Consider the following 20,595-nt stretch of genomic DNA (forward strand, 5'->3'; position numbering starts at 1 on the left):
CAGATTGTACACAAATGCTGATGCACATGTTTATCTGCTTGTGAGAAGGTGTAAGGATGTTTGTGCATTCTACATGTGTACAGATTCATTTTATAAAATATGTACCTACATTGCAAATCCTCCTCTGCTCCACCTAAACTACACTCCTAGGAATAGCTACATCCAGGACATATGCGTGCTTTTTACAAGTCCATACAACGAAAAAAATGTTCTACTCGATGTGGAAACTCAAGAGAATAAATCCTTTTTTCCCAAGAAACATCTTCTGTACTCTAGTACAGTCATTCGTAATAAATCATCTGGACTACTGTAACACTTTGTATGCAGGCTGTAAAGAACAGACCATTAAAAAACTCCAAACAGCCTAGAACACCGCAGCCAGACTCATCTTTGGAAAAACTAAATACGAGAGGGCGAAACCTCTAAGAGAGAAACTTCATTGGCTACCACTCAAGGAACGAATCGAGTTCAAGATCTGAACAACCGTCCACAAAATCATCCACGCAGACGCCCCACTCTATATGTTAAACCTAGTGGACCTACCACCTAGAAACGCCAAAAGATCGGCCCGCAAATTTCTCAATCTGAACTTTCCCAGCTGCAAAGGAATTAAATACAAACAGTCATACGCTACTACTTTTGCGTATAAAAGCACACAGATCTGGAACACATTACCCATGGCCCTGAAAAATATGGACAACCTAACCAGCTTTCGCAAATCTTTGAAGACACACCTCTTCAACAAAGCCTATGAAAGACATCCTTAATAAATCATTCCTCAAATCACTCAGGCGCATTAAAAACGCCTCTCACAACACCTTTCTAGCACTTTGCATCTAATTCATCTACTTTCAGCTTATGTATTTAAAATCATGTAATGACTGCATCATAACAACACTCTGTAAACCACATTGAGCGTGCAAAAAGGTGGGATAATGTGGGGTACAAATGCAATAAATAAATAAATAAAAAACTAATAAAATGACCTCCATGAGCCCAAGAAGTAATTGCAACTATGTCAGAAATCAAAGTGAAGCTTTTCATACATATTGTAAAATTATTATTCTATCTTTCACCTTTAGGAAAGTTTTGATGATGAATTTAAAATAATTTGCTTACCTCGTTATCCTGATGGTTAATTTCATTCAAAGTTGACTGTTGAAGCAACACTGTTAAAAGCCTATAATACAAGGATAACACCACATTTAAAATGTTATATTCAAAATGGGCATACTGCCATGTAAGTGATTAATTTTCAGTATTCACTAGTTAGGATACTGTTTAACCAATAGACAACAATTCATGACTATACTACAAGCATACTTAGGGGCACTTTTACTGAAGTGTGAGGTTTTGCACTTACACCCGGATTCTATGAAGTTGCTTGCCCACATTTATAACTACAGCGTAAATTTGGGCACGTAATTTATAGAATAGTGTCAGTTGCATTTCTAAATTGTTAAATTAGGCACAAATTGGCCTTAATTACCAATAATAACCCTTGAGTGGTGTTAATGGGTAATTTGAAGTCACATGCATAACTGCACATAGGCGTTATTCCATAAACTTGGGGGTCCTTTTATAAAGCTGTGGTAAAAGGGGGCCTGTGTTAGTGTCAGTGCGTGTTTTTGATGCGCGCTGAGGCCCCCTTTTACTGCAGTGGGTAAAAGTCTGTCTTTTTTCTAGAAAAGAAATGGCCACGCGGTAAGTTAACCACTTGCTGCATGGCCATTTCGGGGTGGGAGGGGGCACTTACCGCCACCCATTGTGGATCCTTAGAAGCTTGGCTAGCTGAACGCATATAATTTTTTCAATTGCAAATGCTGCCTTTTCATCATTTGATCCAATTTTTTTCTTCTTATGTCCAAAAATGTAAAAATAAATATGTTAAAGATTTCTATAAGAGTTTTTTGGGCATTGGTGACGACTACTAAGTAGTATGTAGATGCCGGAATAATATCTTCATGGTTTATATTTCCCAGCACATTTAATTGGTCCTTTTAATTTGATTCATGCCTAAGGTTAGGCACATGCATGCTGACTTGCATGTGAAATTGCCATTATAGAATTGGTGCTTAATGCCCAAATTTTTAACATCTAGTTTTTGGTGCTGTTTCTTGACTCTCCCCCTTACTGCACATTAACAACAAACAATAACATACAGTAAGTGAAAAGCCTGTCAGGAAAATGCAAGGAGGCATGTTCTGCATTTACCATACAAGGCACACACTGCACGGACACCACATTTCATGCCTGGGTCAATAGTGCTGGCCCTCTGCATCAAACACAACCTTGTTGGTGTTAACTGTCGACGTGACAGAACATAAGAACTTAAGAATAGCCATACTGAGTCAGACCAATGGTACATCCAGCCCAGTGTCCTGTTTCCAACAGTGACCAATCCAGGTTACAAGTACCTGGCACATTCCATGCTACCAATCTCAGGGCAAGCAGTGGCTTCCCATGTCTATCTCAATAGTACTACTACTACTACTACTTAACATTTCTAGAGCGCTACTAGGGTTACGCAGCGCTGTACAATTTAACAAAGAGAGACAGTCCCTGCTCAAAGAGCTTACAATCTGACAAGTGAACGGTCGGTCCGATAGGGGCAGTCAAATTGGGGCAGTCTGGATTCACTGAACAGTAAGGGTTAGGTGCCGAACGCAGCATTGAATAGGTGGGCTTTAAGCAAAGACTTGAAGACGGGCAGGGAGGGGGCTTGGCGTAAGGGCTCAGGAAGGTTGTTCCAAGCATAGGGTGAGGCAAGGCAGAATGAGTGGAGCCTGGAGTTGGCAGTGGTGGAGAAGGGAACTGAGAGGAGGGATTTATCCTGTGAATGGAGGTTACGGGCGGGAACGTAAGGGGAGATGAGGGTAGAAAGATAGTGAGGGGCAGCAGACTGAGTGCATTTGTAGGTAAGAAGGAGAAGCTTGAATTGAATGCGGTATCTGATCGGAAGCCAGTGAAGTGACCTGAGGAGAGGGGTGATATGAGTATATCGGTTCTGGCGGAATATGAGACGTGGCAGCAGAGTTCTGAACAGATTGAAGGGGGGATAGATGGCTAAGTGGGAGGCCGGTGAGGAGTAAGTGCAGTAGTCCAGGCGAGAGGTAATGAGAGCGTGGACGAGAGTCGGGTGGTGTGTTCAGAGAGGAAAGGGCGAATTTTGCTGATGTTAAAGAGGAAGAAGCGACAGGTCTTGGCTATCTGCTGGATATGCGCAGAGAAGGAGAGAGAGGAGTCAAAGATGACTCCGAGGTTGCAGGCAGATGAGACGGGGAGGATGAGGGTGTTATCAACTGAGATAGAAAGTGGAGGAAGAGGAGAAGTGGGTTTTGGTGGAAAGACGATAAGCTCGGACTTGGACATGTTCAGTTTCAGGTGGCGGTTGGACATCCAGGCAGCAATGTCGGATAAGCAGGCCGATACCTTGGCCTGGGTCTCCGCGGTGATGTCTGGTGTGGAGAGATACAGTTGGGTGTCATCAGCATAGAGATGATACTGGAAACCATGAGATGAGATCAGGGAGCCCAGGGAAGAGGTGTAGATTGAGAAGAGAAGGGATCCAAGGACAGATCCCTGGGGAACACCAACAGATAAGGGGATGGGGGTGGAGGAAGATCCATGAGAGTGAACTTTGAAGGTGCGGTGGGAGAGATAGGAGGAGAACCAGGAGAGGACAGAGCCCTGGAACCCAAATGAGGACAGCGTGGCAAGAAGTAAGTCATGATTGACAGTGTCAAAAGCGGCGGATAGATCGAGGAGGATGAGGATGGAGTAGTGGCCTCTGGATTTGGCAAGGAACAGGTCATTACAGACTTTAGATAGTGCTGTTTCTGTCGAGTGAAGAGGGCGAAAACCGGATTGAAGTGGATCGAGGATGGCATGAGAGGAGAGAAATCAAGGCAGGGCTGTGGACTGCCGCGCTCAAGTATCTTGGAGAGGAAGGGTAGGAGGGAGATGGGGCGGTAGTTGGAAGGACAGGTAGGGTCTAGTGATGGTTTTTTGAGGAGTGGCGTGACTAAGGCATGCTTGAAAGTGTCGGGGACAGTTGCAGTGGAGAGAGAGAGGTTGAGGATATGACAGATGGAGGGGGGTGATAGTAGGAGAAACTTGTCCAAACCCTTTTTTAAACCTAGATATGCAGACTGCTGTTACTACATCCTCCGGCAATGAGTTCCAGAGCTTAACTATTTGTTCAGTTAAAAAATATTTCCTCCTATTTGTTTTAAAAGTATTTCCATGTAACTTCATTCAGTGTCCCCTAGTCTTTGTACTTTGTGAAAGAGTAAAAATGATTTACTTTTACCCATTCTACACCACTCAGGAGTTTGTAGACCTCAGTCATATTCCCCCTCTGCCATCTCTTTTCCAAGCTGAAGAGCCCAACCCTCTTTAGCCTTTTCTGATATGAAAGGAGTTCTATCCTCTTCCAGGGGCGTAGCCAGACTTCGGCGGGAGGGGGGTCCAGAACCCGAGGTGAGGGGGCACATTTTAGCCCCTCCCCTCACCAGCAGGCTCCTCTTCCATTAAGGCAGCACTACTCGGGTTTTTGAGCTGATGCTCTCAATGCCTTCTGGGACATGTAGTAGGCTTTTCCTCCACTCTTGTAACATGCCCTGGCTACTACCTTGTCACAATGATCCAATATTCAGCTTCAGCAGTAAGCATTTGATTTGAATGCCAGTCACCACAGTTTTCTTTTAATACCCAAATATTCAGCTTCAGTATCTGGATACTGGTTGGTGCTGAATACCCAGGTACAGTGGTGAATATAGCTGCTACCAGTTAGCAGTGATATTCAGTGTGCTAACCAGATAGTTAACTGCTTCTTTGGTATCTTAATTTTAATTCGATACCTGTCTGGATAATTGACTTAATATCACCCCACCTGGATAACCTCCAGCTCCATCCTTGCTCCACCCCAGACCGCACTGCATTATTTGGATATGGTCAAGGCAGTATGTCAAGATATTCAGATGGCACCATCTGGGATAGTGCTACTGAATATCTGGATACAAGTACCTCTGACAATATTTATCTGGATATGTCACTGAATATGAACCTGACAATTTACAAGAATCAGATTAGTAAAAAAACGGGGGTCCTTTTACCAAGCTGCAGTAAAAGGGCCCTATGGTAGTTGTAGGGGCCATTTTCATGAGCACCGGGCTCTTTTTTACTGCAGCAGGTAAATCCCCCCCCCCCCCCCCAAATGACCATGCGGTAAAATTACTCTTACCACATGGCCATGCAGCAGGGAACACTTACCACCACCCATTGAGGTAGTGGTAAGGGCGTGGTGGTGGTAAGGGCTCCTCTGGTAGTAACTGGGCAGCGTACGGCACTGACCGATTATCGTTACTTTAAAAATTCCAAAAATATTTTCCGGCGTCTCGGAAATGGTATGCACTCGAGCCAGAACTACCGCTGGTGGTCGCATTGGGCTAGTGGTAGTTCTGGGTTGCCGCACGGCAGCCCTTTCGTAAAAGGGTCCCATAGTAACATAATAAATGACAGCAGATAAAGACCTGGATGGTCCATCCAGTCCGCCCAACAGTCACATTCATTATCAAATCATTATTGAATCAACAATACAATAGTAATTTTACAACAATTTACTCATTTAAGTTCCACTTTACAATGTCTTCCCCTCAATGAATACACAATAACATATGCCCTCAATTCCTCAACCTCAGGAAATCCAACCCCCCCAATACCTTATCCTAAAAATGTTGCAGCTGAATTATTGTACTTCAATTCTTGTTTCAAGTGCCTGTTATCTATTTTTTTCTCCTAAAGGGAAGACAATTTAATTCTAACCTACCCTAAAGGGGCATAGCATACTACAGCTTTGGAACAAGAGCCTAAGGGCTTTTTGCCTAGAGATTGCCAGTCTCACTTCTAGAAATTTTGGCATACTACAGAACATGGTTTGTTGGAAAGTCCTGAGGCTTCCTGTTGTTCTATTTTGCTCCTTCAGATATTGTGAATAGCCACACATTTTTTTTCTAGCCTTCTGAAATCTGTTTAAAAGAAGTTAATTCACTTATTTGAGAAAATACATATGTACAGAAGATTTCTATGGATGAATGTTAATGAACCAAGCAGATATCTGTCAAAAACCTGAACTTTGAGTATACAAATTTGCCCATCCCATTTGCATGTTATTCCGCATAAAAAATTATAAGTGCTGAGGAGGCATGATAAGAAAAAACTTTTTGACATAATCCTCGTGATATTATTAGCATGCAGGATCAATTCTGACATGAATACTTTGACTTCAAAGTTTGGAGCCTAAAGGTTTAAACAGCAACACTGAGTGGAGTGTGTTTCGTTAAGAATGATATATGAAGTTAAGACTGAATTAAGGTGACAGCTGAACAAATGGCAGAAGATTATGATTCAAGAATCTGAAAAGTTGGCATCTTGAAATGAAGTGGGTGCCATTTTTATGCTAGAGTGTGAGTAATGGAAAGCATGTAAAGACTGAAGTAAGAAAGGCTGAAGAATGAAAGTTGTCTATATCTATTATATGGCTGGATACACAAAAGCCAATCAGGGCAATTGTATAAGCTGGTTCCTAGAGGTACGTACTGCTTAAGTGTGTCAAAGGGACCATTAATCAACAGTTAGATGCTTCTGGGGCTCATTTTCAAAAGCACTTTAGACTTACAAAGTTCCATAGGTTACTATGGACCCCCTGACATTCAAAAGCATTAAACTGGACAGGATTGACACCTGGCCATCCACCGATTTTTCAGCCCCAGTTTAGTGGCTATGTTTGGCTGCATCAATATGTGGAATACCTTTGACCGGTTAGAAGATAACTGGCTAAGTCTGAGTATCGACATAGCCAATATCTTCTAACTGTCCAAAAATAAACGGATATTCAATGCTGGTCACCAGAAATGGCCCCAGCTTTGAATATCCAGGTTTAGTGGTGACTGTGGGTGTTAGCCAGGCTAACTCCCGCGATCTGAATATTGGCCCCTAAGTGCTTTGAAAATACACCTCCATGTGTACTAGGCTGTAGTCCTATAAAGTAGCGCTTAAGTTCCATGGCATCTAACTGCACAGGGATTGTGCATTGGGTGGAACATGGGTGGGCTGTAGGCATAGTCTATGTGTAGCGTATAGAATATGCCTTAGTAAAAGGACGTGCAGGGGTCCTTTTTCTAAGGTGCACCGAAAATGGCCTGCGCTGGTGTATGCGCAGGTCCATTTTTCGGTGCACCTTAGTAAAAGGACTCCTGCACGTCCTTTACTAAGGCATATTCTATACGCTCAGGCCCAAAATCGACGCGTGGCAATTTTCATTTGGCTGCACGTCCATTTTCAGCCAAAATTTTAAAAAGGGATTTTTTTTACAGGTGTGCTGAAAAATGGCCTTCCTGGTGTAGGCCCTTGTTTGTATGCACAGATCCATTTTTCAGCGCACCTGTAAAAAAAAAAAAATACCTTTTAATATTTTGGCTGAAAATGGGACGTGCAGCCAAATGAAAATGGCACGTGTTGATTTTGGGCCTAAGACCTTTCCACCACCTATTTATTTAGTGGTAAGGTCCCACACATTAACCGGGCGGTAATGGTCCTATGTGCGTAGAATGTCTTTTACTGCCCGGTTAGCGCCACATGCCGGGAAATAAAATGTAAGGTGACTGATTTGAAGAAAGTTACACAAAGAGGTCAGAGAAATGGTTAAATATTATCTTAGCTAGAGTAGGCGTGGATAAACATGTCCCGCTGCAGTATGTGCAACCCGAGTCACTCCTTGTGTGTGTGAGTGAGACTAACAAGTTAGTTACTTCTTCCATTAAGGCCTGTTGAAGAGCCAAGCCTTCACCTGCTTCCTGAAGTAGAGATAGTCTTGTAGCCTTTCAGGCAGTGCATTCCAGAGTGTGGGGGCTACTCCGGAGAAGGCTCGTTTGTGGGTATCACATCGTGTATGTCTTTTGGAGAGGATGTAGTTAGTGAAATTCCTTGGGAGGACCTTAGTGTCCTTGGCGGTGTGTGTGGAGGATCATCCTATTCTTCAGATACTCAGGGGCCATTTCTTTTCAAGGCCTTGAAGATCAGACATAAGAGTTTTAAATTTAGCCCTGTATTGTACTGGTAGCCAATGAAGTTTTTGCAAAAATGGTGTGATGTGGTCACGTCGCTTGCAACCTTCTATGAGTCTTGCTGCTGCATTCTGAATCAGCTGGAGCTGGTGCAGGCCCTTTGTAGTCAGACCATTGTATAGTGCATTGCAGTAATTCAGAAGTCATATTTGTCCAGGAGAAAAATGAACTTTTCATTCTGAAGATACGGCTTATGTGGCCTTTTAAGCTCATGTGCAGCATCATCTTTAGATGATTTTTCTGTTGATCTAGTACAAAGAATACAGTCTTATGATAGTACTAAAAAATATCATAGGAAGGATTTTTTTTTTCAACAGGTATGGCAGTACATCGGTGTCTTCTGGTAACAGGATAATCAAATTCAGAAGAACTTTTTTCCATTGACTTGGACTAATGAGACAGATGAAAAGGAGCAGAGCAGTTGCCATGCTCCTGCTTGGAGCAAAGGTCTGCTGTTACCATGGAGACCAGGCAAAAACCTTCATTGCTCTTAAAGCAAATGAGATTTCTCTTTCAAATAGCAGCATGTGCAATGCCCCTTCTGTTGTCCAAACACAGATTTCTCTCTATAAATGTTTCTTTACATGGCAATAGACCCTCTTAAATTGCTTTAATTCTCCACAGCTGCACCATTTTAAGTGATGTACTACAGATTTAAAATTAGCAGCAAGAAAAAAAAACGGAAGGAACTAGAAAAATGGAGATGTTTTCTATGATGCAGTTTAGGATCTGTTATGTGAACTGAAATGCATGACTGACACATTAAATAGCAAAAACAAGTTAGCAAAACAGTTTTTCATAAACATGTATGAGTGACCAAATCACACTATCTTATAAAAAGGTAGTTTTAGACTTTATTAAAATATTTTGAGTTTACACACAAGTGGGACTATTACAGTGTTTCTCAAACTTGATCCTGGAGGCACCCCAGCCAGTCAGGTTTTCAGGATATCCACAATGAATATTCATGAGCTAGATTTGCATGAGGTGGAGGCAGTGCATGCAAATCTCTCTCATGAATATTCATTGTGGATATCCTTGAACCTGACTGGCTGAGGTGCCTCCAGGACCGTGTTTGATAATCATTGGAATATTGTTGGAAGGATAGTAGCGCCTTTCTTCTGTATTAAGTGGATTCCCCTCTTTTGTAGAATAAATGGTAGGTGTGCAGGTTAACAGTCACTGAGAAGCTGGAAAATGATATATGCTAGGAAGAGGAGTGGCTGAAAGAGAAGGGAGAGTCTGCTTGCACTACGTATTGAAAATATTCTGCAAATTAGACACTTTGGGCTAGATTCTATATATGCTGCCTGAAAAATATGTGCAGAAAAAAAATCCGCCTAGGCGTATTCTCTAAAGTATGCCTACGTTTTACAGAATAGACTTAAATTTCTGTGTGGTATATAGAATACGCTGATCGCCTCTCCATTTAAGCCATATTTTACTTGGCGAAAATTCTGATGCCTATATTAGGCGCAGAGCAGGTATATTCTATAATAATGTGCACAGATTTTAGAAAACACCCATTCCACACCCATAGTTATGCCCCCTTTTCAACTATGCGACCTTAGAATTTATGCGCACTACATTAATGAATATGCTTTACAAGTTGTGCACATCCTATATAATAAAACGTACCTCCAACATTCTGAAGCTGACTGCATGGCTGAGGCATTCCTGCTCTCTGTATCCATCTCCTGAATTGACATCACGTACTTCTGGGTTCGTCACAAGCAGAAGTGACCAACCACACAAGGTTTCCGGCTTCAGAATGTTGGAGGTGCATTCTATTAAATAGGATGGTCAGTTCCTTGAAGCACAGCCAGAGCTCAGCGTCCCTGCACAGTAACACTCAGACACCAGAGAGAGAGGGAGGGCCTGACACCATAGGGGGGGGAGGTATCTCTGTCACACACACACACTCTCTCTCTCACAGTCAATGTATTTCGCTCTCTCACTCTCACACACTGTCTCTCACACACTCTATGTCTCACACTGTATCACATTCACTCTCTATGTGTCACACAGTCACTCACACACTCTCTTGGTCTCATACACTCAGTCTCACAGAGAGTCTGTGTCTCACACACACTCTCTCACACACACACACTGTATCTGTGTGAAACACACTCTCTCTCACACTGTGTCTCACATACACACTTGCACACACACTCATTCTCGCACACACACTCTCTCTCTCACACACAGACACACTCGCACCCAGACTCACTCTCTCTCACACACACACACACTGGCACATTCACTCTCTCTCTCACACACAGTCACTCTCACACAGTCACTCTCAAACATACACACTCCGAGGAAAACCTTGCTAGCGCCCGTTTCATTTGTGTCAGAAACGGGCCTTTTTTACTAGTAAATTATAATTAATACCAATTAGTGCTGATAATTGCTTGTTAACATCCAATTAATAGTGCTGATTAGCTAGTTAACCAATTAAGGGCCCCTTTTACCAAGGTACAAAAAAAGGGGGCCTGTGCTGGTGTCGGCGCATGCTTTTGATGCACGCTGAGGTCCCCTTTTACCATTGAGGTGGCGGTAAGGGCTCCAGTGCTAACCCTGCCCAATTACCGCTGGGTACATACCGATGCTAAAAAAAATTATTATTGTAGCACCAGATATGATGGTGCACTGGGGGTAGGAAGTACCACTGGGCTGCTGTGGTAGCCCAGTGCTACTTCCACTTTAGCGAGTGGTAAGCCCATGTTGGGATTATCGCTGCTTTGTAAAAGGGGGACCTAAGTTACATGCATTGTTTTAGAATGTGCTTCAATTTCCATACAGAAATTAAGGAGCAATATATAGAATTTGGGGGGTTGGGGGCAATTCTGTGTGGCTACTTCCTTTTAGGTGCAGTGAGAGTATATTATATAATGGTGTCTCAGCACCGTTATAGCAGTATTCTTCAATGCAAGGTCCAGGGGCTAATAGTGGCCCCTGAGGCAACCCCCATTGTCATCCAGTTTTTTTTTTGTTGCTACTCTCAGCCTCTCCACCCAAGCTTGTCATAGAAAGAGGGAAGTGAAGGAGAGAAGAGCCATATGCTTGAAGGACAAGGCAGTTCTCAATAGAAGGAGATAACACATTTAGAAATACCCACCTCCTTGAACACCCCCAATGAAAAGTTTAAAGGGGGGGGGGGGGGCTGGAAGGCATGAATGTCATAGAGTGGTGTATTGCAGCCCCAGATATTTGGCAGCCCTCCTTCTGCTTGTTTAGATCCAAAGTGGCACCAATTTAAAAAATGAGTAAAGACCACCGCGATAACCTAACATTGGCATGCCGTACATGTATGCACTCACAGTATACCAGCAGTAGACCTGGCATAACTGCGGGTGTCTACATGTGGCAAGGGCATGCTTAACTTACAGTATTCTGTAAGTTGTATGGGTAAGTTGCAGCACTGCCCATGACCCTCCCATGCTTCACCCATCTGAACACCCCATTACATTCAGCACTATGCCACTCATGAATTCATTTACAGAACAGCGCTTACTTGCTTTGCTGCCACTTTTGTGCATAAGTGCACACGTACCCACAAAAGTACTGGTATTCTGTACATTTACACACTCATGTAGAGCATGCATGAGGGCACCTAGTTACAGAATTACCCTTTTTATCAATTGTGTACGTGTGTCTGTGGTGGTAGTAAAATGTTTTATGACTACTGCAACTTATGAAACGTAGGATCCAATTCAGACCTTCTCTAGTCAGACATTTCACTGGAGCTCATGATAAAATAGCAATAATGTGCCTTGTGATAATGTCACCATTAATGCAGACATGGTAAACTCTCTCTCTGCATTAATGGTGGCAAAGAAAAATATGGCAATCAGAAAGGGTGGTAATGAAGCTCATTAAATACTATCATGTAGGAAATTAAGCAGTGCTAAGGACTAGCAACATTAATGTAAACATTTTAACATTTATAAATTAACTATAGCTTTAAAGTTATTAATTTAAACGCACGATTTGTATCACTGACATGATTAGTTAATTTTAGCACACACTAAATCATACTAGCACCAATCCCACCAGACCTAAAATCGCTGCCCTATAAAAATAAAAACCCAACATCTAAAAAGGTCAGGTTTATAACCACAATGTTTGCATTAACACTGTACGGTTTGTGGGAGGCCTGTGGGAAGCTTAAGATTGCCTGGCAGCTCTATCTGCAGCATGAGCAGAAGCCAGAACAAGAACCAGGGCAATGAAGCAGCCAGAGCAACAGCAGCTGCAGCTCCCCCTACCTAGGGTTACCATACATCCTCTTCTAACAGGACATGTCCTTCTTTTGGATTTCTTCAGATATGTCCTTCATGTTTTTATTTTTAAATTTTTAGGAAACTATACTCTTTTCTTTTATGTGCCTATGACCAATACACCTACCCACATAGGGGCCCTTTTACAAATCATCTGCCGCTTTGTCGCGCGTCAATCTGGCATTACCGCTGGTTTACAGTGAGAGCCTACTACTACTATTTAGCATTTCTATAGCGCTACAAGGCGTACGCAGCGCTGCACAAACATAAAAGAAAGACAGTCCCTGCTCAAAGAGCTTACAATCTAATAGACAAAAAATAAAGTAAGCAAATCAAATCAATTAATGTGTACAGGAAGGAGGAGAGGAGGGTAGGTGGAGGCAAGTGGTTACGGGTCAAAAGCAATGTTAAAGAGGTGGGCTTTCAGTTTAGATTTAAAGGTGGCCAAGGAAGGGGCCAGACGTAGGGGCTCAGGAAGTTTATTCCAGGCGTAGGGTGTAGTGAGACAGACGGCGCGAAGTCTGGAGTTGGCAGTAGTGGAGAAAGGAACAGATAAGAAGGATTTATCCATGGAGCGGAGTGCACGGGAAGGGGTGTAGGGAAGGACGAGTGTGGAGAGATACTGGGGAGCAGCAGAGTGAGTACAAAGTAGGTTAGTAGAAGATGTTTGAACAGGATGCGAAAACGGATAGGGAGCCAGTGAAGTGACTTGAGGAGAGGGGTAGTATGAGTAAAGCGACCCTGGCGGAAGACGAGACGGGCAGCAGAGTTTTGAATCGATTGGAGAGGGGAGAATTGACTAAGTGGGAGGCCCGCAAGAAGCAGATTGCAGTAGTACTGCAGCCAGCACGTGCCATTTGCTGCACTACTGGAATTATTATTATTTTTTTTACTGCTGGGGGGGTTACCCGGCTGTAATCAGGCAGTGCTTTGTGCTGCATGGTTACCGCTAGGTTAGCGCGGGACCCTCTACCGCCTCCTAAATAGGTGGTGGTAAGGGCTCCGCTCGGAAATGGCTGTGCGGCAATTGTTTACTTACTGCACAGCCATTTCCTTTATTTTGCGTTTTATCTGCTGTGGTAAAGGGGGCCTTAGCTTGCGGCAAATCCACATGCTTATGTTACCACAGGGCCCCTTTTACCTCGGCTTGGTAAAAGGGGCCCCTTAATCAGAGAAACCATCTTTGGCCTATTAGTCAGTCTGGACACATGGGTTGCTAAAGAGAGAGAAAGACATTGCTGATCTCTGTTTCCCTGCTGGTTGAATCTGTCACAGGAATCTTGTTCCTGCTGAACAACTTTAAGCATATGCCATTCAAAAACTTTCACGAGTATTTCAGAAGCCAGCCAAAAGTTGTTGAGGAATATCCACTCTTCTGATAACTATGCTTGGTCTCAGTCTCAGACTCAGTCAAACTCAAATCCGGAAGTTTTTGCAAAGTAGATCGTCTGCTGCTGTACTGTGAGTCAGTTACTGTTTGATGTGTGCTCATTAACTAAAAGCAGTTTACACATTTGCTATGATTAAATATTTCTTTAGCAAAGGTAGCAACCATTTTTATTCTTTGTATCCTCTTTTTAGTCTCTGTAAATCTGGTAACCTGGTAGCCACAGAGTAGCGCTGCCAACAGTAATGGGTGCATGAGGAAACACAGACTGTGCTGCACTACTGTACACTGGACGAGGTGTTAAAAAGATTGCAAAGAGAAGTTGTTATATATGTACTGACTGAGCTCAGCAGCTATTCTGGTTCTCTATGAGGATCTAAAACTGGAAAGATTAAGCTCTTTTTAAAAGTGGACTACTTCAGAGGCTCTTGCCTGCACCAGGGGTACCACTCAGAGCTCCAGTTAAAGAGTTAGGAGGCGAGGTTCCCCTCAGAGCTGCAACTGAATTGACAGAAACTGCTCCCAGCTTTTCTCTCATGGCATCAGAGATGTGTAGAGGGGGAGAAGAGCAGGGCCAGCAATAGATTTATGGAGAATGAGGGATAGTGAGGGAAATTCCTGGGACATGGGGAGATGGTATTCACAGACACATTACAGTGTTCTTGGTTCCCAGAATGACCAAAAACAGGTTTGGCTATTGTGTACCTTAGTAGAATATCAGGAGGAGAGAGGCAATTCAGTAGTAATTAGATTGGGAGAAATAGATCTATGTGGAATCACTGAAACTATCAAATACTATACATTTCTGCTCTCCTCTGGTATCTATTCTATAGGGGCTGTCAGTCAGGAAGCTGCCAGACTGGGGATAAGCAAGATGGAGAGAGCTTAAACTAATTTATTACATGATCAGGTGAATTCTCAGTTGTTTTCTATATATGTGGGACAGCGATTATGTAAAATTATATGAATAATTTATCTGTATAACATCTATATAGATTTTTAGCCACCATAACTTTATATGAATATCTTATCTGTATAATGTTATTCCTGTCATTTCTGCATTCAGACTATAGTGTGGGAGGTTCTGCCACCACTGAAGGGGACTCAGTTCTGGGGAGAATGAACCTCTTATGCATTATACACTGTACACGCCACTGTATTTGTCTTCATTTATTATTTCCCATACCCCTAAACAGGTGCCTCGCTCTCTCCATGATAGATTTCTTTTCATCCTCCCCCCCCCCCCCCTCATGTGCCTGCCTTGATTCTACACACTAGAGTGCTTTCTTTTTCCCAGGCCTCTCCTGTAATTAGCATTTTGTGACCAGGCTGGGACTTAGGTGGTATGTCGATATGTGATCGCCTCACATGTAGCCTACTACACTATCTCGTCTCTGTTCTCTCTATTTCCTCTGTCCTATGATTGATGACATTCTTTTCTAAACTAAGAGATTATTTTAACTTTGTACACTGCCTTGCTGTTTCTAATAAAGAGTGGTGTATCAAACCAAATAAACCATAAACATGTTAGTATGTGCTATATTATGTAATTAACATAGTAACACAAATAATGGCAGATGAAGACCTGTATTGTCTATCAAGTCTGCCCAACAAGGTGGCCAGAATGTCACCTGCTGCTTCATGCTGTTTATACCCCATGTGATATCAAGAGTTGGGGATTGAGGGTGGGCATGAGAAATAACACAGCTGGACAAAGGTATATAAATAAAAATATGTGGTTTATTAACCACAGAGCCAGGAACACAAGGTGACATGTCTCTGTAGTTCAGTAAATACAGTCTCAAGCAGGCCTCTGACTGCAGGCCAAAACACAGTCTGTGGCTGGTGGGGCTGCCAACGCCCCAAGCACAGCCTGTTAAGCTCTTCTTGGTTCTTCTCCAAGTTCCAGGTCTGACAGCTGGCTCCAGCCAGACCTCAGAGCAAGGCTTGCTATTCTCAAGTCAGGAAACAAAAGTGGCTTACCTCAGTCAAGTCACAACCATTAGACATAAGCTGTAGCAGCATATGCTGGGGCTCCTGTTCTTCCTTCCCTGGACTTCCTTAACCTCAGTCTGGCCCTGCCTTTTATATTTCCTGGTTCTGACTCCACCCCTCCTGGCTTACTTGATCCCGGGGTGGGACTAGCTATCTTATGGTGGCTCAGTCTATCTGAGGGATCCTTCTTAAGGGTGAGGGGCAGTGTCCTGTATACCCCCTACCCCTCTGTGCCCTATTTAAAGTGTGAAGGTCATTTAATTTTACTTTGATTTTATGCTTGTTCTATACAGAGATCTTCTGTGGCAGTAGCATCTCTAGACAGATTTATTTAGGGTGGTTACAAGGGGGCAAGCCAAAGCAGCATTTCTGCATATCACATACCCCTCCCCCCACATTTAAATTAATGGTATAAGACACCAGGGTCTTCTATGCATAAAGAAACCCATCCATCTCCCTCCAACTAGTTTCAGCTACCAGGTAAAACTGCCATTATAATTGATACCTTCCAGGGGCGTAGTCAGACCTCACGGTGGGAGGGGGCCTGAGCCTGAGGTGGGGAGGCACATTTTGGTCTGCTGCCCCACCATGCCCCCCCCCCACTGCTTTGCTGCCCTGCCGCTCCCCACCCACTGCCACAGCAAATACCTTGGCTGGTGGGGGTCCCCAACCCTCACCAGCTGAAGCCTTGTCCAGTGCCGTTCTCCGGCGCCGCCACATTGACTGCCCTGCTCTGTCGTCCCCTCACATCCTGCATGCTCCTTTTAGTGAAATTGAGCATGCTCAATGTATATTCACATGCAATCATATCAATAAACAATTTCTGTTTTTAGACTCCTGATGAAGGCCTAGTCGGCTGAAACACGGCTCGTATCGAGTCGTGCCTTGGCTTTATTATTGTCAGCATCATTTTAGACTACTGTACGTATTTTTTTTTTGTCATCTTCGCTGTGCTTCTGAGTTACCCCTTCCAACTCACCATATTAAAAAATATTCAAATTATGATTATCAGCTCAGGAACAGCACATACTCCTTCCACTACCAGACACTTTGTTTAAAACAGATGGGTTTTTGTTTGTGTGGTGACCCTAAGGCAGTGCTTCTCATAGCAGCCTTTAGGATGCACCCAGCCTGCATATTCATCAATGAATATACATAAATAGATTTGCATACCTAGGAGGTAGTGCATACAAATCTCATGCAGATTCATTGCGGATATCCTGAAAACCCGAGTGGCTGGGTGTGCCCTGAGGATTAGGTTGAGAACCACTGCTCTAAAGGATGTGGAAACCACTAAATCTTGAGCATTTTTATTTTGGGTGCCAAGGGCCTGCTTTCCAATAGGTGACATGGAAAAAACAAACAGCAGACCAAACATGGAATATCTGTCACCAAATGTATTCACCACAACATGAATAAAACTTATAGAGGGGTTTTGCTGAAAATGTCCAAAATTCAAGTTGTGAAAATAACCATTTTCAAACCAGAAAAACATCAATCTTTTTTTTTTTTAATGGCTATTTGCTAGACGTCTTTGTGCTCTGTGTGTTTCTTTTTGGTCCATTTAAAAAAAAACCTCCAAAAACGTCCAAGTGAAAAATGCACAAAATCAAGTCATTAGGATGTAGGAGCCAGCATTCTTAGTAGACTGGGCACACAAATATCCCAGGAGAGCAGTGGGGCCAGGGGCGTAGCCACGGGCAGGCCTGGACGGGCCCAGGCTCAGTCATTTTCCCTCCAGGCCTGCCCACCCAACACAGACCTGCCAAGTCTCCCGCGAAACACGCGGCGCCAGCTCCCATTTCCGGCCACTGCTGCTTCTCATGTTGAGCAGCAGAGGCCACTACAAAAACAAAAGAGGTAATTTAAACAACCCAAAATGTTTAAAAAAGCAAGCGCGGCACCACAGGCAGCCATCAGGCATTGGCTGTCGGCTCTGCAGCTGCTCCTCTCGCCCCTCACGTCACTGCCCCTGGAGCAGGATCCCGGAGGAGCGCAGCGACGTGAGAGGCGAGATGAGCGGTTGCAGAGCCGACAGCCAATGCCTGATGGCTGCCTGCGGTGCCGCGCTTGCTTTTTAAAAACATTTTGGGTTGTTTAAATTAGCTCTTTTGTTTTTGTAGTGGCCTCTGCTGCTCAACATGAGAAGCAGCAGTGGCTGGAAATGGGAGCTGGAGCCGCGTGTTTCATGGGAGACTTGGCAGGTCTGGGTTGGATGGGCGGGCCTGGATGGAAAGAAGGAGATAGAGAGAGAGAGACACTGGATGGAAGAATCGGGAGAGGGGGGTAGATGGATGAAGGATGTGGAGAGAAAGAGGGAAAACAGATAGAAGGATGGGGAGAGAAAGACGATGGAAGGATGGGGAGAGAAAGGGGGAGATGGATGCAGAGAGAAAGGGGAGAGATTGGAAGGATGTGGAGAGAGAAGGGACACTGAACATAAAAGGGTAGAGAGAGAGAGACACTAGATAGAAGGAGGGGGAGAGAGACATTAGATGGAAGGATCAGGAGAGAGGGTAGATGGGTGGAAGGATGGGGAGAGAAAGAGGGAAGACACTGGATGGAAGGTTAGGGAGAAAGAGGAGACACTGGATGGAAAGGTGCAGAAAGAAAGAGGGGAGACATTGGAAGGATGGGGAGAGAAAGAGGGGAGACACTGGAAGGATGGGGAGAGAAAGAGGAGAGCTGCTGGATGGAAAAGGGGAGTACAGGAAGACTGGAGAATAAGAGGAAGGGGCATGGAGAGAACAAGGGTGAGAAAAAGATGAAAAGCCATAGATAGATGAAGGAAAAAGAAGGAAATTAAAGAATGGATAGTAAGAATGAATTAAATCTGGACAGAGAGAGAGGCTGAAAAATATTGAAGAAAGCAAAGAAAAAGGAGAGAAAAATTACAAATGGCGCAGAAGAGTTAAGCGAAAATGAAGGAAAGCAGAATCTAGAGACTGGGAGCAACACAATGAGAAAAATTAAATGGCCATACAGCAAAGGTAAAGAAAATAATTTTATTTTTAATTTAGGATCAAGTAATATGGTACCTGTGTTAATAACGTTTCAGAGACCAATACTTCTTTAGGTCAGGAGAGGATACCATAACAGCATTATACTGACCTGAGGCAGGAGGTTTTGGCCTCTGAAAGCTCATTGAAAAGGGTGTTAGGCTATTAAATAAATTATTTTCTGAAACCTGATGCACTGAAGAGCAGCACTTTACCCCTGTGTGACAAATGCATCTGATTAGTGTGACTAAATTTTGCTGGGGGAGGGGGGTAGAGAGAAAATTTTGTGCCCACCCACTTTGGGTTCAGGCCCACCCAAAATTGGTAGTCTGGCTACGCCACTGAGTGGGGCACCCTAGGGGGCACTGCAGTGGACTTCACATAAAAGCTCCAAGGTACACGTCTCACCGTTGCTCCCTTATATTGTATAGTGAGCCCTCCAAAACCCACCAAACATCTACTGTACCTAACTGTACACCATTACAATAGCCCTTATGGCTGCAGGTGTCACCTATATGTGGGTACAGTAGGTGTTTGTGGGTTTTGGAGGGCTCACACTTTCCACCACAAGTGTAACAGAATGGATTATGGACCTGGGTCCCCTTCTCTACAGTGCACTGCACTTCCCACTAGACTACTTTAGGGACCTACTTGCTTCTCTAATAGGACTGGCCATAACATCTGAAGCTGTTATAGAGGCTGGTATGCAGTCTTTATTTAAATTTTTTGGAGGTGTGAGGGGGTCAGTGAACACTAGGGGAGTAAGGGGGGGGGGGTCATTCCTTTATTCCTCCAGTGGTCATTTGATAATTTAGGATACGTTTTGTTCCTTCTTCGTTCTAAAAACAGGTCTAGCTCAAAATGTCTTCGTTTTAGTCCTGGACATTTTGTTTTGTTCCATTATGGCTGAAACACATCCAAGTCTTAGGAACACCAAAATCCCGCCCTTAACACCCCCCCCCCCCCCCCCCACCATGCTCCCTTGAGATTTTGACATATTGCAGATAAACCGCATAGAAAAACGTCTAAAAAATAGGTTTTGAAAATACTAATTTGGACGTTTATGTGAGAAAAATGTCCAAATGCTGCTTTATGCCACTTTTTAGACGTGTTTCTCTTTTGAAAATGAGCCCCTAAAAGCCCAACACAGCCATGTTTTGCCCTCATAAGGGGCTTAAAATAGACTGTTATAATAAACAGAAAAATAGATGTTAGTTTGAAATCATAAAAACTGATATGCATAAAAACATGAATAAGTAAATTACTCATTATGAAAATATATAACATACCCATAAAACATAGATACCTAACCTCTGACCCCATCACAGCCAGCACATATAAGCAGCAAAGTGGCAATAATGGCAGATTCACTGCAACAACAGGCTGGTACTGTGTAGAGAGCTGTAAGTGCTTTCTCTCCTATTTTTTTTTTTTTAGTCATATTTGGTAATACCCTCACATTCTGGATACGTTTTTCATTAAGTAATTCTGTTTTTAAAGATTAGTCATTCCCAGTGGTAATTGGCAGCGCAGCCACATTAACGCGCATTGATTACCGCAGGAGTAGTGTGTGAGTTCTTACCGCCAAGTAAATAGGTGGCATTAAGGGCTCAGGCAGTAAATTGTTGCACATTACTTTTAATATTAGTGTATGGCCATTTACTGCCCCATTAAAAACAGGCCATTTTACCCGCTGCAGTAAAAAATGGTCCAGCACATGCTAATTTCACTAGTCCAAACTAGTGTAGGACACTTTTTACCGCAGCTTAGTAAATGGGCCCCTATGATATTTCGATATCTATGTT

At 43.4% G+C, this 20,595-nt stretch overlaps 1 protein-coding gene across 1 annotated transcript in view; it reads right to left on the minus strand.

The window, feature by feature from the left end:
- Positions 1 to 20,595, minus strand: part of ANKRD55 (ankyrin repeat domain 55) — a 157,287-nt gene that overhangs the window by 63,843 nt on the left and 72,849 nt on the right. The window contains exon 5 of the mRNA XM_030191936.1: positions 1,120 to 1,180. Within this exon, the coding sequence (XP_030047796.1) occupies positions 1,120 to 1,180 (61 nt within the window). The remainder of the gene's footprint in view (positions 1 to 1,119; positions 1,181 to 20,595) is intronic.

This window comes from Microcaecilia unicolor, chromosome 2, assembly GCF_901765095.1.
Source record: "Microcaecilia unicolor chromosome 2, aMicUni1.1, whole genome shotgun sequence".
NCBI classification, from domain to species: domain Eukaryota; kingdom Metazoa; phylum Chordata; class Amphibia; order Gymnophiona; family Siphonopidae; genus Microcaecilia; species Microcaecilia unicolor.